We start from the raw sequence: 15,981 nt of genomic DNA on the forward strand, positions 1-15,981 counted from the left end.
ACCCCGCTCCCCCGCGGCCGGGGCTGCTCCCGAGCGGGCCGGCCGCGGGGCTGCCCCTTCCCGGGCGCTTTGCTCGCCCGCCCCGGGCAGCACCCACCTTTCTGCGCCCGGGCGCCCCGCGGCAGCAGCAGCAGCAGCAGCAGGAGGAGGATGAGGCGGAGCAGCGCGGCCGCCCGGCGGGTCCCCGCGGGGAGCGGCCGCCCCGCGCTCACCATGCCCCGCGGCGTGGCCGGCGCTCCCCGGGCATCGCGGGCTGCGGGGCGGCCGGGCCGGGCCGCGTCTCTGCCCTGCGCCCGCCGCCTGCGAGCGAACGAGCGAGAGCGGGAGGGAGGAGGCAGCGAGCGCGCGAGCGGGCGGGCGGGCGCGCCGCCAACCGCCGCCAACCGCCCCCTGCGAGCGGCCCAACCGCTTCCGGGTGCGCGGCGCGGCCCCCGGCCGCCGCGGGGCTGCCCCGCTTCCTGCCGCCCCCGCGCGGCCACCGGGACGGCAGCCGGGAGCGGGAGCGGGACCGGGAGCGGGAGCGGGACCAGGACCGCGCCCGCCTGCGGACCCGGTCCCGGTGCCGGCCCGCAAATTCCTCCCGCGGCGCTGAGCGCCCCGGTCGGGCGGCATCCCGGGCTCCGTTGCCCTTGCACTAAGGCTACCTCCTACCTTTTTTCTTTTATTATTATTCTTAATCTTTTTTTTTCCTTGTCTTTCTTTCTTTCTTTCTTTCTTTCTTTCTTTCTTTCTTTCTTTCTTTCTTTCTTTCTTTCTTTCTTTCTTTCTTTCTTTCTTTCTTTCTTTCTTTCTTTCTTTCTTTCTTTCTTTCCTCTTTCTTTCTTTCTTTCTTTCTTTCTTTCTTTCTTTCTTTCCTCTTTCTTTCTTTCTTTCTTTCTTTCTTTCTTTCTTTCTTTCTTTCTTTCTTTCTTTCTTTCCTCTTTCTTTCTTCTTTCTTTCTTTCTTTCTTTCTTTCTTTCTTTCTTTCTTTCTTTCTTTCTTTCTTTCTTTCTTTCTTTCTTTCTTTCTTTCTTTCTTTCTTTCTTTCTTTCTTTCTTTCTTTCTTTCTTTCTTTCTTTCTTTCTTTCTTTCTTTCTTTCTTTCTTTCTCTTTCCTCTTTCCTCTTTCCTCTTTCTTTCTTTCTTTCTTTCTTCGTTTTCTGCTCCCCCTTCTTCCCCCCGAAATAGACAAGTGAAACAAAATTTGCCTGGAAAAGGGAGTAAACCTCCTGGGAGACTTGAGCACCACTGTTGTTCATGAAGCGTTGTTGCCGGTCACCACACCGGCATAAACGCTGGAATTTCAGCTCTTTAGAAAAAAAAAGAGAAAAAAAGAAAAAACAAACAATGGCTAAGAGGTCTCCAAAAGTTGCAATTTCAGTTCTTACCAGTTGGCTCTTGGCTTTGGAATGGTCACCCCATGTAATCATGCGGGCTTGCTTTGGACAGTTGAAATTATCCATGAGGGCTAGGTGATTTTTAAAAAATAAATAAATACATACATACAAATAAAGCTTTATGTCTTACCATCATGGCATATTGGCAAAATGCTGGTTTTGCAGAGACTTGCAGGAGGTGGCTTCATACTGAATTAGTTCCCTGAGGTTGCTGTGAGGGGGTATTTGGGGGGAAAGCAGCACCCTAACCATAACGGGTAAAAGGATGAAAGAATTGTCTTCCTGCTATCACCACCATCGCAGCCCTCACGACACATCTGTCAGTGGTAGATAAAATACACGTAATCTGTGATGCTCATGAGACATTGTGTGTCCGCACTTCCACACTGTCGCTTCCAGTCCCAGAAAGGTGCCCTTAAAAACATAATTTCCCATTTCTTTCAGCTTCAGAATAGAAACTTGTCAGCCTTCTGCTGACCCTGCTCTCTCTCACACCAAGGCAGGTGGGATTTGGGATTATCTTCCAAAAACCAGCCTCTCAGCCAGTACAGACCTGAAGGATTTCTCCGTTGTATTGCTGCAAGTCAGCAAGTGTTGTGGCGTCTCCAGTTTCAGTAGTGCCAATGTAGAACTGTTTTATGTTCATTATTACTTAGTTTTGGAAGAAAATAGAATAGATTTTGTTATTCAGACTAAGGACGGCCAAATTTTGATGCATATTTGTGAGTTTTTTGGTCCCACGATCAGAAGACGGCTTCCTTCATGCATGGGGAATATTTCAGCATCAGGGTTTTAGTAAGTTCCATATTTTCCTCTTTTGATACATTTTTAGCAACACATGAGGAGACACCAATGAAACTGAAATCAATGGAAGGCTATCTCAGATGAGGCTCTTTAAAGAAATTTGGCAACACATAATGGAAGATGAATCAAAGTTAATTTGTACGCATTCCTTTTGCTCCACACGCCAGATGCAGAAGATGGTACCACAGGTCACATGAAGCAGTAACATCACTACAATAACATCTGTTCTGTGCTGCAGAGAGCACATTCCTAAGATCAGCAATCATTAGGAGAATCTGTGGTGTATTGGGAAAATCACTCCTTGGATAATTTGTGGCTTAATACTGCCATACATTAACAGAAGCAACTGAACATCTTACACATAAGTCAATAAGAGTCTTTGACCTGATAACAGATTGTTTCTGCTGTGAAGGCTGTGTGTGGTATTTTGTAAGCTTGATTTGACAGTTCCAAAGGTTTTTATAGTTTGTCTGAATAGGATATCTGAGTGTCAAAGAGTTTATTTCTAAAAGGGGTGGGAAAACTTGTAACAATTCCTAAAGCAGCCAGAGACTGGTTTTGCCTAATCTGTCTTGGAAGTTTGTCCCAAAGCCACATTCCCTGACCACAAATACTTTATGTGCAGTCCTAAGTTACTTATTTTGCAAAAGAAACAGTATCCTGATGGAAGTGGTGACAAACTATGAATGCTTCTACACGCTAAATGCCTTGAAGATTTATGGATTCTATAAAGCCAAAGAATTAGGGATATTATTTCATTAGAGATACAACTGTTTGGATGGCTTGCCTTAGTACACACTTTTTACACAACAACAACAACAACAACAACAAAAAACAAAAGTGAAGAGTTGGGTAAATCCAGATGAGTCCCTGGCTTTCAGAATCTTCCTCCTTCTTAAAAATTTCACCACAAAATGAGTTTAATTAAACCAGCTACACAGCACTGCACTTCTCAGCCTGTGAGGGTTCCCAGGCATCTCCTCCTGGGGAAGCAGAACTGTACGTAAGGGCTCTGTTTTGTTTTGTGGCTTACAACTGTCCCTGTCATCAAATCAAAAAGATACCCAATGAACATATTTTGGAAGGCACACACAAATACAGTATCACAGAATATAAATATCAGGGAGCCAGTTGACAAGTATTGAGAAAGGAATACAAATAGTTTCTTTGCAAGAGAGTAGGACAGAAGCTCCAACTCACTTCTTAATGCTGATACAGGAATGCTTAGCCACCCCAACATCTTGGTAATGTTTCTTTCCCATTAGCAGTAACTTCCAGAAGTAAATGAAACTATCATCATCTCCATCTGGTTCCCTCTTTTCCCTGGAGAGGCTTCTGGGCCGCAGTGCTTCTTTCCCACCCCAGCTCTTTCTGTTACTGTATTTCGAAAGCTAAATTCAGCTGGAGGGCAGGGCTGCTATTCAGAGGGATCGGGACAGGCTGGAGAAATGGGCTGCCTGGAGGCCCACGCTGTCCAGCAGGAGCCAGGAGTCCTGCGTTGAGCAGGGAATAACCCTGTGCCACATGACAGGCTGGGCAGGGGGTGACTATCTGGAAAGCTGCTCTGCAGAAAAGAGTCTGGGGGTCAAAGTGGGCAGCAAGTTGTGTCCGAGCCCGCAGTGGGCCCTGCAGCCAGGAACAGCACCATGGGCTCCGTTAGCAGGCCCAGCAGGCCAGGGAAGCAGTCCTGTTCTGTGCTTCTACGACTGCATCTGGAGGACTGTGTCCATGCTTGGGCTCCCCACAGTGCATGAAGGATACTGACAGACTGGAGGATATTGAGTCGAGTGGAGGACAGCAAGTGGAGACAGATGGGGCTAGAATATATGATGTACGAAGGGAGGCTGAGGAGCCGGACCTCTTCAGCTTGCAGAAAAGGCTGAGGAGACCTGGTTGCTGTCTGTAATGCCCTAATCAGAGGATAAAGTGGAGATGAGCTCGACTCTTCTCAGCGATGCACAGTGATGGCGTGAAAGGCAATGGCACAAAAACTGGAACGTGGGGAATTCCACACGGTAGATAACAAGTAAAAATGTCACCATGGGTGTGGTCAGACCTGGAACAGGCTGCCCAGAGAAGCTGGTAACTCTCCATCTTTGGATCTCGGCTGGACAAAGAACTGAGAAACCTGATCTGATCAGACCTATTTTGAGCAAGGTTTGCACTAGATAACCTCTGGTGATCATCTCCAACCTAAATTACGATTCTGTGATTCCGAATTACTAGATCTCATACTATTGCAGTGACTAGATCTCATACTGCAGTGACAATGAATGTACTAAATGAGAAAAAAAGATCTTTTGTTCTCCAGTTTCCCAAGTTTCTTATCTGTGTTCTCTACTTAAAATAAGGATTTATTCTGAGGTTGACTCTTCTGCACCTGAGGAAAAAGAACAATACATTTAAAAAAGATAAATTATTGAATTCTTTCACCATATTATTTCACCACATCAGATCTTTGCCTCTGTTTCCTTATCCCTTAAGCTCTGAACTTCTGTATCTCACACATGCCACCAGATTTGTTCTGTGAGTCCCAAGGCCCACCCACCGAGCTAGCAGCAGTGCTACACCTCCATCTAAGGGCAATAATCTCCTTTTCGATACCAGCACAGACCTGCAAAGTTAGTACTATAACGGTTCCCAGGTAATCACTTGTGATCCATAAGCAGATTCACAGTTTCTTGCTGGTATCCACTGAATTATTATTCCCTTTACCTGTTTTTTTTTTTTTTTCAGAAAATCAACTCCAGGGCTTATGAATGGGATTCCAGCCAAAAAGAATTACATTGTTTGCTTAATGGGCATATCAAATGTTATCTTAAAGTTGTTTAGATTACAGCTGCAGTGGTAGCATGGTCAAATTTGGCTGATGAATTTACAGGTCTTAACACCAGAGAAACAGGAGACAAAAGCCTGCCTATTGCATATTAACTTTGCAGAAGTGCTTTCTAAAAATCCAGTATATACTTTTGATCTTGCAATCTGCTGAGAAATCATGCCTAGGTATGCAAATAATTTTAAGCATATAATATTCCAAATTAAATTAAACTGTGGAATTTTATTTAGCCAGAATATTCTTTAGCATTTACCAAGAGCAAAATTCACCCACATGGCAGAGGACCTGAGCAAGGTCTTCTGCTCTGTTAGTTTTTCCTAGTATTCTTGCAAAGCCACGTTAATTAAATAAATAGTCCTGGACACTACCAGTCATCCAGCAGATATATTGACAAAACAAGCCTTTTTTTTTACCACAGTGCTGGAAAGTTTGGTCATACTTCGGAAAGATCATTAAGGGAATTGTTTAATCTTAGCAGATTTTTTAGCTAAATAAACTGTTGCCTGCCTATGAACAATTGGACCCAGGCTGGTTTGACATGCCATGGAAAAACACACCACCTCTGAAACTGTCTGGGATTTATAGCAGATGAAGGCATTATTCATTGAAAAACATGCTTTATAATTTTTAAACAGCTACAACAGTGGAACATAACCCTACCCACTTCTTATTTTTAATTGTTGAAGTATTTAAATTAGAGCAGTAGAAAAACCATTGTTGAAATGGTTATTATTTTGCTTTGCCATAATCCTGCTTTTTGGGAAACACATTTTGATAAATATTTCTAGAGCATTTTTCATTAAAAATCCAAAGAAAAACAATGGAGGATGGTGAATGACTTAACTTATCATGGATTCTACAGATTGGGAATATCTTTGGAGCTTCAGGAGTTTATATTTCAGATGTTATTTTATTAACCAAAGACACTGCAGATCTACAACCAAGCTGAATGTTTGGTGCCCCACCTTGCAAACACTTGGCGAGTCTTGCAGCCTCTGTGGCATTAGCTAAATATGCGGGGATAAAGGTTTGCAGGATATAGGCCTTAGTTTCATGATTATTAGTCATTCATTTTCATCTCATTTTGCAGTTCTACTTTTTGCTAATTAGTATATATTATATAGCATAATATATTACTAATCCTAATTTGCTAAATTCTAATTTACTAAAAATTGGAAAAATTCTTCTAGTGCTCTCTTTATTCTCATTTTCTCTTTGTTCTCATTTACCTGCCTATTATACAGGTTTTTTTTAAAACAACGACAAAGCCCTAGTTGCCCAATGGACCTGATTTCATCCTTTCACAAAGGAAAATGAGTATTGATTGTTTATTATTCATATCAATGGGTGTAATTAATCTCATCCTCAGAAACATTTAAAAACCACTGATAATTTTTCCAAGATTAATTTTTAATTCACTTTGGGTAGGAGCTTCACAACCATATGTAAATGCCATTTATTTGATGCTCTGTAGTTACTTGGTTGATGATTGTTTTCTGTTTATAAATGAGCCACTTTAAATTTAGTTGTAGTTTATTTTAGTAAGAAACATCTGTTAATTTTACTGGGTCTAAAAGTCATTATAAGGGAAAAATCGGTAGCATAATTTCCAAGAACAATTTTCTTTTACATTTTTATTGCATTGTAAATGCGAAACAATTCAAGAATGCCGGGAAAAAATATAAACTACTTTCGTTTAGTTAAACATGGTAACATAGAGAAGGAAAATATTAGGCAGGATTTCAGACTGTCTTCTGCCCTTGAATCAGCTCATGTTTATTGGATCACTGCCTGGCACTACTAAGATGCTTAAAGTAAAAACAGTTAAAAAATTTTAAGAGGAATTGTGTTGTGTGTGTGTTGTAGCTACAGGTTTGGCACTCTTCCAAAAAAAAAAAAGCAAGACAGGATCTCGAAGAACTGAGCAGCCCAGATGCCCTGGAGGAAGTGAACACTGTGGTTCGGTGAAAGCTGAACGTTACTATCGGACCAATTTATCTCTTACTCACAAGATAGTGGATTAGCTTCCATGGAAATGGAAAGCACACTTAAATTTGTAAGGATTCTTCTGAATCAGGATCCATGAATCTCCTGGATCCATAAATCTCCTATTTCCATAAATCCCTTCTTTATTTTCTAACGACTCTGCTCTTCTGCACATTCTTTTCGATATTTATATTTTTTGTCAGGATCTTAGTTTCCTTTCTCCTCAGCTTTGCTTCATTTATGAAAACCACTTTTTGAAATAATCTGTCATACGTTGGGCAACTTCCCCAGATTCTGTACGTTGCCTGTATCCTCCATTCCTCTTCATTGCCAGTATCATTGCCATATTAATTCTCTCCTCTGATTTTTTTTCATTCTACTAAGTTGAATCATACGTTGATTTCTGCTTCCAAATTACCAACTTAGGTTAACTAGAGACATAATAGACTTTTAGCTCCCCAAAAGATGAAGGTTTTTACTGACATATTTATATGCTTGTAGAGAGCTGGTCACATTTATGAAATCAGGAAAATGATTAAGAGAACAGATAACCTTTATATACACTTTTAGGCCTTTCATGAGGATGCAACAAGGGAGTTAAATGCTGCATGTTTCAAGTATATATTCCCAAATTAAAGAAAGTGCCATGTACATACATCAGATGACAACATTTAGTTATAATATGTTTATGCCTAATGTTTCTCTACAGAGGAGCTTAAGAGATAAGCACAAACTTGGTTAAGATGGATCACAAGGTTAAGAATCTGATGTTACTATCTGGGTACTGCTCAGACAATACCTGGAAGCTAAGATCCAAAGGGTAAAGCATCAAGCAAATTTTTGTGTTTCAGAAATAGAGCCATTATTTTGTTTTTGTAGATGAGATTAGTAATCTCGGTAGCAGAGAGGTTCAGTTTTTCAAGAGATTAAATTTTGTCTGCTCTGAAAATTGTGAATCAGACCATGAACATAACGGTATCAACCCCGTGTGTTCCAGATAAGGAATCTGGACTAAAGCCTAATGTTTTTTGTTTGATTGATTGCAGTCCCACCAAAGCAAGCGACCTGAGCTGAGTTGCAACCACATCAGTACTGTGATGAGTAAAATGATTTGTAGTGTAAAGAAGAATTGAAATGTGAAAATAAAGCCTAGGAACACCAGATCAGTGATAAAAGCTGATTATATCTTTTGGATAGATTTAAGTAATGCACTGCCAGTGGACATCCCTCTATTTGGTGCTGATGAAATATGAAGCTAGAACTGCAGGAAAAATGACTCAGATTCAAAAAAAAAAGAAAGGGTGTATCTTTTAACTGCAATAGCAGTTCTTCTTCTTCTTTAAATGAGAAGGTCAAAATATTAAAAGTTTTGAAAGAAGTATTGCACTGTCTTGATAGAGACATACATGAAACTGAGAGTTGTGGCAGATGCGAGGAAAGGGACACTTAGTTGGAGAACTGGCAAACTAAAAGACTAAGGGGCACATAAGAGGATTGCTTGTCCTCAAGAATGACCATGTTGGAGTTTAGAGCAGTAACTTTCTGTTTCTCTTTAACTATTTGGAATAAAAGCCTGTAGGCATTTTTACTGAGAAGGAAAACAGTGTCTTACCTGAGAAAACGTGAACATAGAATGGCTCAATAAAATGCTGCACATCAGGAGGGTCTTTTCACTCTTCAAGTTTACAGCCTAAAATAATACAATTAAGTACATGATTCTATCTGAGACTGTAAGCAGAAATATCCCAGCTTGGAATCCGACTGAGCTCAAAAGGTTGTCAAAAATCAGGATGTAAAAATAGCCCAGTTTCCCCCAAAGCAACCACTTGCCACCACCTCTCAGAGGTGGTAAGTTCAGGATTGAAATAGAAAGTGCAGTGCTCGGTCTCCTAAACAGCTTGGCAGTGACAGGAGAAGAGAGATGAACTAAAACAAGCCCTTTGTCCACCACAACCATGAAATCTTCCTGTATCCTCTCAGACACGTTTGTAACAGTCAGAGCCAACCAGCAACACTAATGTATTTCCTCTGCACCTCCAGTATCCCCAGGCAGCACTAAGGCCTCTGTTCGTGTGCTGGTGCACATGGAGTTCCCCAGGATGTATTTGTATGCATGTTGATCTACATCCCATGTGCCGCAGGAGCGGCCCGACCATCACCTCCCTTGTGCAGACGGGTGCGTGGGGACAGCGCGGAAGGCAGTTGCTTCAAGTGGCAGAGAGAACAAGTGCCCCTCTGTTCAGGGGGCTTCTTCTCGCTACCTTTAGACCCTTTCCGTAGCTTTCTTACTTGAAAATTTGTATTGAAGGGGATAGGCCCAGGGAGCTGGGCCTGTTCAGCCTGGAGAAGAGAAGGCTGAGAGAGGATCTAATCAGTGTATATAAGTACCTCAAGGGAGGGAGTGCAGAGGATGGTGCTGCTCTCTTTTCAGTGGTGGCCACTGACAGAACTAGAGGAAATGGCCGCAAACTGAAGCACCAAAAGTTCCACAGGAACTTAAGGAAAAATTTTTTAACAGTGAGGGTGACAGAGCACTGGAACAGGCTGCCCAGAGAGGTTGTGGAGTCTCCTTCTCTGGAGATCTTCAAAACCCGCTTGGATGCAGCCCTGTGCCACGTGCTCTAGGTGACCCTGCGTGTGCAGGGGGGTTGGACTAGATGACCTCTAGAGGTCCCTTCCAACCCTAAGCATTCTATGATTCTATGATTCTATGATTCTAAGTGGAAGATGATGAAATGGGTTAAAAGCCATTGGATGTCGAAGCTGAGAATGAGCTTACTCTGGGAAAGGTACACCGGGAATATTAAAGATGTCCAGTAAGCAAAAGCCTCATTACCTTTAGGCTTTTATTGTACATCAACTCTCACTTAAAAACCCTCTCAGCCTTAAAAACTTGTTGGTTATTAAGCTAGAGAAGGGCTTATTTTAATGAAATACAACTAACCAGGAGATTTGTGCTTAGGGAGAGAAATACAAACAGCGTACGTGCAATTATCAGGGAAATGAGCATCAGATAGAAGATGGCCTACTTCAGCTTACATGTCTTAAGAACTGTTATAAAGGAAGAGTTTTTCTGGCCAGCAGAACTGCAGCAATGTAAATGTGCCATGCTACCTGAGGCAGCTGCCATTTGACATGCTGTGTTGTGTCCAACTGGCTTGGTACAAAGATGTTACTTCTCCTACAGACCATGTCTACAGAGAGAGAAGATGCTCGGAATAATGGCAGCACCTCAAAATTAGTTCAACACTGAAGTCCTTGCAGAGAAAATTGCTCTTGCAGTCAGCAGAAGTTTGGCCCAGTGGGATAAGTCAGGTTTGGGCCCTATGCTTCTAAAATAAAGCCTTTCCCAGAAGACCTGAATCAATCTATCAAAATAGCTAAGATTAGTCAATATCATACTTAGACGCAAAACAGACTGAGGGGCACCCTTTGACCTTTTGGTAACAGACCGCTCAGAAACGCAAGGTCTTGCAGAACTGACCTCTTCATGCACGGTGTGGGGCAGCAAGCCAGTATAACATCTGCTCAGTATTCATTGCAAAGCAAATGTACAACACTGACACCATTAATCAGCTTGTCCAAGTGAATAAAAGTCAAAAGCTGATGTAAGAAAGCTTGGCTTTAAAAGCAAACATTTCCTACAGATCTGCATGGGTCCATCTAATGATGGATTAGCTAACCCTGGAAGATGAAGAATGGCTCCAGCCTAATTTTAGGGGAGGAATGCATGTAAATCCAGCACTGTACGCAGAAAGATTGCAAAGAAATTAGAAGTATTTAGTTCTACAAAAATCTATCTCCTGCTATTGGTGCCACAAACTTCAGGATGGGATATTAAACAAAATGAATAAAAGCACTTTTGTTTTGGATCACACCTGCAGGTTGTAAGCTGCGCCTTGAAAATAAATCATTTTCATGCACAGAACTGCCAACAAGCAGCTAGCATTTCCTTCCCCCTCCCCTCTGAGCTGCAGACAGGAGGAGCACCTAGAAGTCAGAAATTAGCTGCATCTAAGGTCAGGGGAATAGGTGCAAAGCAGTGCAACAGTACTTGAAAACTGCAGTTAAATTATGGGTGAAATCTGAGGAACAGTCAGTAAAGGGTGCTGTTACTCCCCTTCTAAGGAGGAGTAGAACATCTGTCAGGGAAAGAGGAGATAGGGAACACAGACACGTGTGTCAGGAGCCCTCTGGAAGCTAGTGCCAGGAAGCTAGAAATGGAAAAAATCTGTGCTAGCCAGCTTAAAAATGCAGGACATATTCTATTGCATTGTCAAATCTGCTTTTAAAAGTCCAAGGCTTTTGTGTTTCCAAGATTCCCTTTGGGAGTTATTTCTGGACTGTACTGCATTTTAGTATCAACATGTTTTTTCCTGATATGCTTTTATGCTATGCTTTTTACCTGTTTTTTTTTCCCCACGATTGCTAGTACATCCTTCAGAATACAATTAAAAATTTCCCCGTTTCACAAACTCTGTAGCCTTCACCTCTTTTAGGGTCATAATTTTGTTATGACTTCCCAGAATATCCTGCCTTTTACTGTAAAGTAGCCCTATTGAAAAACATTGGGATTATTCATGGGATAGAGGTCTAGCTTTAATGAATAAAGTGGGCACTGCTGAAACAAATATAATATGTCTTGAATCAATAGGACAAATGTTTTTCATTGTGAAGGCAGGACTACGGATTGAATGAATCAGTCTTTTCATAACTATAAATCAGAGGCTTGCTAGACAGAGTTGCCTTCGTGCGTACTAAAAGGACTCTACACCATGTGCTGTTCTAAGAGAAGGAATACATGATATTTCTGTTGTATTGTTTTTCAGTTACCTTGGGGAGGTATCACATTTGAGTACTGTAAAGTGCTGTCAACTAAACACTGTGGTCTTCTGCTTCAACTAGCTAAAGAACAAAGGTAGCATATAAAAACAGTCTGGGCTGTGTGATTGTGAATGAATTCAAATCAACTTACATGAAATTAATTTAAATTTTAAAAGGGGTGCCAGAAAAAAAAAGAAGAGTATTTGAATAATGAGGAGAACTGTTTAGTGAAGTCTCCTGAATAGTAGAGCTCAAAAGCCTGAATTGTGAGAAAATCTTGGAGCATTTGCAAGTGGGAGAGGCAAAATTCCTCTGTAACTCGAATCCCAAGTAAAGGAAAACACTTTTAGAGGAAGGTCTTAACTGTAGCTGCATGAACTGCTACCTAGAAAAATACATTATGGGTAAACATAAAGCCTCCAGAAATGGAAAAGGAAATTAATCAACTAAAACTGCTCTTCCTCAGAGGTTAGAGAAGAGAGCGATAAAGTATGAGTTGCCAAACATGCACACAAATAAAAGAAAAAAAAAAGAAAAGGAATCTTCAATCATTAAAGAAAGAAAGACCTGGTACACTGCAATCAGAACAGAACCAAAATGAAAGATTTTCTACCTAAGACCCCAAAACTCTTTTTTTTTTTTTTTTTTGCATCTTGTACTGCAAACACTACTTCTGTTTTTAACGAAACAGAGAAAATCTAATGAGGCATTTACAGACCTCACTAGTACACAAAGCTTTAGAACATGCTGTGAAGGGAAAAATAGTAGATGACCTAAAGGAAAATGAAAAAAAATAGGACAAAATGTGTTCTGGGCTTACCAAGGATGGGCTGTAACACATATATTTGGCATTGTTTCTGACAAGATAATCAATTTCTTTTACAGAAAGAATACAAATGAGATCTATCGGGAATGCTACACAGCTTTCTTATACAGTTCCACAGTATTAATGAACATAGAAAAGAGTATAGTGGTTCCTAGTATAGTATAGTATAGTATATGGGAATACAAATTAGTCTGCCAATGACAGGAGGATTTGGCAAGGAGCTGAATGAGGGAAAGTGAATAAGGGTTTATCATTGAGAACTGGAGGAAGTTTTCAAGGAGACATCCTCAAGGACTGGTTATGGCATCAATATTATAAAATATTCTTTACCTAAGATCTTGGCACAAAGACTAGAGCATATTAAAGAAATCTATGGATGACACAAAGTCAGAGGCATTTTAAATACAGTGGTGGAATACTGAGTAAGGAGAGGGAACAAAATATCATGCACGAAACAGGGACTGATTTTAAAGAAAAGAGTGAAAGAAAAGTGATGAACTGTAAATAAAATGCAAAGACAAGTATGAATTTCAGCTTTAAGTTGGCAGTTTATCAGCTAGAGTCATCTATGGACAAGGGCCCATGTGTTAGGTGCCCAGCTATGAGATGTCACTATCATAAAGCCATGAAAAAGAGAAATGTGATGCTCATGTGTCCGAGAAGATATTTCAACAGAGATAGGGAATTAATAATTCCACATTACATGCAACAATAAGACACCTTCTGAAATGCTAAGCACAATTTCTAGTTGTTATTATTTAAAAGATCAGTTTGACCTGGATCATGAGCGCAAAGCACATTCAGAGACTGGACACTAGGTTGGTCACGAAACTGGAACAAGGTTCATGGAGACCCTCTCTTGTAAGATGGCTAAAAGACTGAGGTTGTTCTAATGAGCAATCCAATAAACAGGGATTTGACTGCAGGCCATGAATGCATCAAGGGATACATACGGAAGAGGAATCGCTCTTCATTCCAAAAGAAGATACTGGCACAATGTCAGCCAAAGGAAGGTTTCTAAAGAGCAGATTGAAGACTTACTAAAGCAGCCTTCTGAGAGCTGTAACAGGAATGAGAAGACCAATGAGATTTTAAAAGGATTGCCAGCATTTTGCAAGCAGATTTTTATTAAAAGATTGTTTGCAATATGAGAACATTGCACTTTGTGGACCTCAGGTCTATTCTTTTTTTCCTCACTTTCTCCCAAATGACAAAAAAACAAGCCCAAAAAGGAAGGAAACATTTAAAGTTGCCACTGTTATTTAAGCCTGAAGAATGTACTTTAATTCAAATAGTTTAGAAAACTCTCCCTGGGCTCAGAGCGCTTTGAGCAGTGTTTAGATTCCCCTCAGGCTCTGCTGGATGAGTTCTCTTTCTCTGACCCTTAAATAGCTCTTTGCTTCGTTCTGTAGGATTCCTGCTCCTTGCAACACTGCTCTTCTAAGCTCTGCTTTTCCTGGTGAGGCTCAAGTAGGTCTCAAACTAAACTGGGTTAAGTTACAATCTTGACAGATTTGGGAAATAAGATGTCTGATCATGGTCCACCTTTGCCTGATCATGCTCTGCCTATGGTAGATGATGCGCCCTTGGCTTGTTGCCTTTCCAAGATAGTCAGCTCCTGTGTCTTAGCCTTCTTACCTTGGCTCTATTCACTTCTGATAACCTGCAAACACCCCTACCACTATCAGAGTGGGATGCACAAACTCATTTAGTGGAGCTGTCGGCCTACAACTAGGCTGCCAGCCTAGAACTCTATCTGGGATTCCAAAATTGTGTCTAGAAGAATATGCATAAGAGAGAGGCATACCCACAAGTCCATTCATCAGAGACCAATTCTTCAAAAAGTTCCAGCACGGATTGGGAAAGGAACCCAGAGATGTGTCCTTGCCTGGCATGTGCTCCTACACTTGGCTTGGTCTTCCCCTTCATGGGCTGTGGATAACTTCTGCGCCGGGACTATTTGTGTCCTGGTGGGACACTGTGGCTGCAGTTTCTGTTCCAAACTGCGTCTGGACAATGCAAAGGGTACCCAACAAAAAGATGCCAATACTGAAAGAAAATGAGAAAAGAATAGTCTGGGCTGCTATTAGTATTGCAACATGTTATCCACGGTGCGGGTGAATGAGTCTTAGGCCTGCGCAGTGGCAGCTGAATTTTTAACATTATGATAGAGCCATTTAAAGAAGTTGCCCTTAAATTGAATATAAAATCTCATCAGTATTTACATCAAAGTTAATAGACTGGTTAGATAATTATGCAGACAAGAAAAAAATTACTACCTTTAATTATAATTATACCAACACAAAAATGATAAAGGCTTCCTTAATTTTCAGTCTTACCTATGGCCTCACAGTATTTCCTTGAAGAAACCATGTAGTGCTGAGCTTTCATGAGGGAAAGCCCTTCAGGTTATGGAGGCATTTCTAGAACTATAAAATAGCATATGCATAAATTCTATTTTGTATATTAGGGAAAAAATGCACTACTTTTTTCTCCAGATAAAATGTCATCAGTGCATAACTTGGCCTATTTCAAAGATTCTGGAATCTGGTCCATGTCACCAGGACTTGGATATGTTAGTAATTTTCATATTTCTAGTTGACTAGTAAAAAATAATGATGCTGCTTCTAAATGAGCATCTCTCCTTTCTAAATTCCCTCCCCTCCATCCACTCCAGATGATGGGAGCTTATCCTCACAGCTAACATTAAGAGTCTAATTCAGTACACTAAGGGTACTTGTCTGGCATTATGAAAGGTGCATTAATGCTCACAAGGATGAGAAACTTATCTACTTTATAAGCCCCTTCGTTTCTTTTATAAATCACAGCCGTTATGGAAACTATTGCAATTAAAACCTTGTGGTGCATCTTTCCATTCTGTAGGTTGCATTAAGTTAGGGAAAGGGACTGCCATTTGCCAGATGACTGCCAAGTGCCCACTATGAAGGCTCCCTAAAGAACTTCCAGAATCCTTCTCCTATCCTTTCATATAGTATCTAATAATAAACAAGAATCCAGACTGCAATTTTTCAGCAAATTCCATTACTATGGAATCACAATATACACAAGGCCCTGATAATATCTGAGTATTTTGTACATAATTTTGATCCTAGACAACTGCACACAAGGTCAAGTGTCTTGGGAGCTTAGATCATTTTGTTTCCTATGCGTTATCTAAGTGAGAAATTGCATGCCAGCACAGAGTGCCTCATCTGTTATCAGGAAGCATCTGGAAACCTGACCCACATTTGAGAATAAAGTTCTCTGTACTGAGTTTCAGATGGAAAAGTCCTGCTTGTTTACAGTATTTGTCATAAGACTTTATTATTA

At 41.1% G+C, this 15,981-nt stretch overlaps 1 protein-coding gene across 1 annotated transcript in view; it reads right to left on the minus strand.

Moving 5' to 3' along the window:
- DCBLD2 (discoidin, CUB and LCCL domain containing 2) overlaps positions 1-217 on the minus strand; it is a 36,679-nt gene extending 36,462 nt beyond the window's left edge. The window contains exon 1 of the mRNA XM_088533700.1: positions 98-217. Within this exon, the coding sequence (XP_088389826.1) occupies positions 98-215 (118 nt within the window). The 5' untranslated portion in view covers positions 216-217. The remainder of the gene's footprint in view (positions 1-97) is intronic.
- Positions 218-15,981: the final 15,764 nt, after the last annotated feature.

Source organism: Tinamus guttatus, unplaced genomic scaffold (genome assembly GCF_059628265.1).
Source record: "Tinamus guttatus ecotype Peru unplaced genomic scaffold, ASM5962826v1 Tinamus_guttatus_pri_ptg000035l, whole genome shotgun sequence".
NCBI classification, from domain to species: Eukaryota; Metazoa; Chordata; class Aves; order Tinamiformes; family Tinamidae; genus Tinamus; species Tinamus guttatus.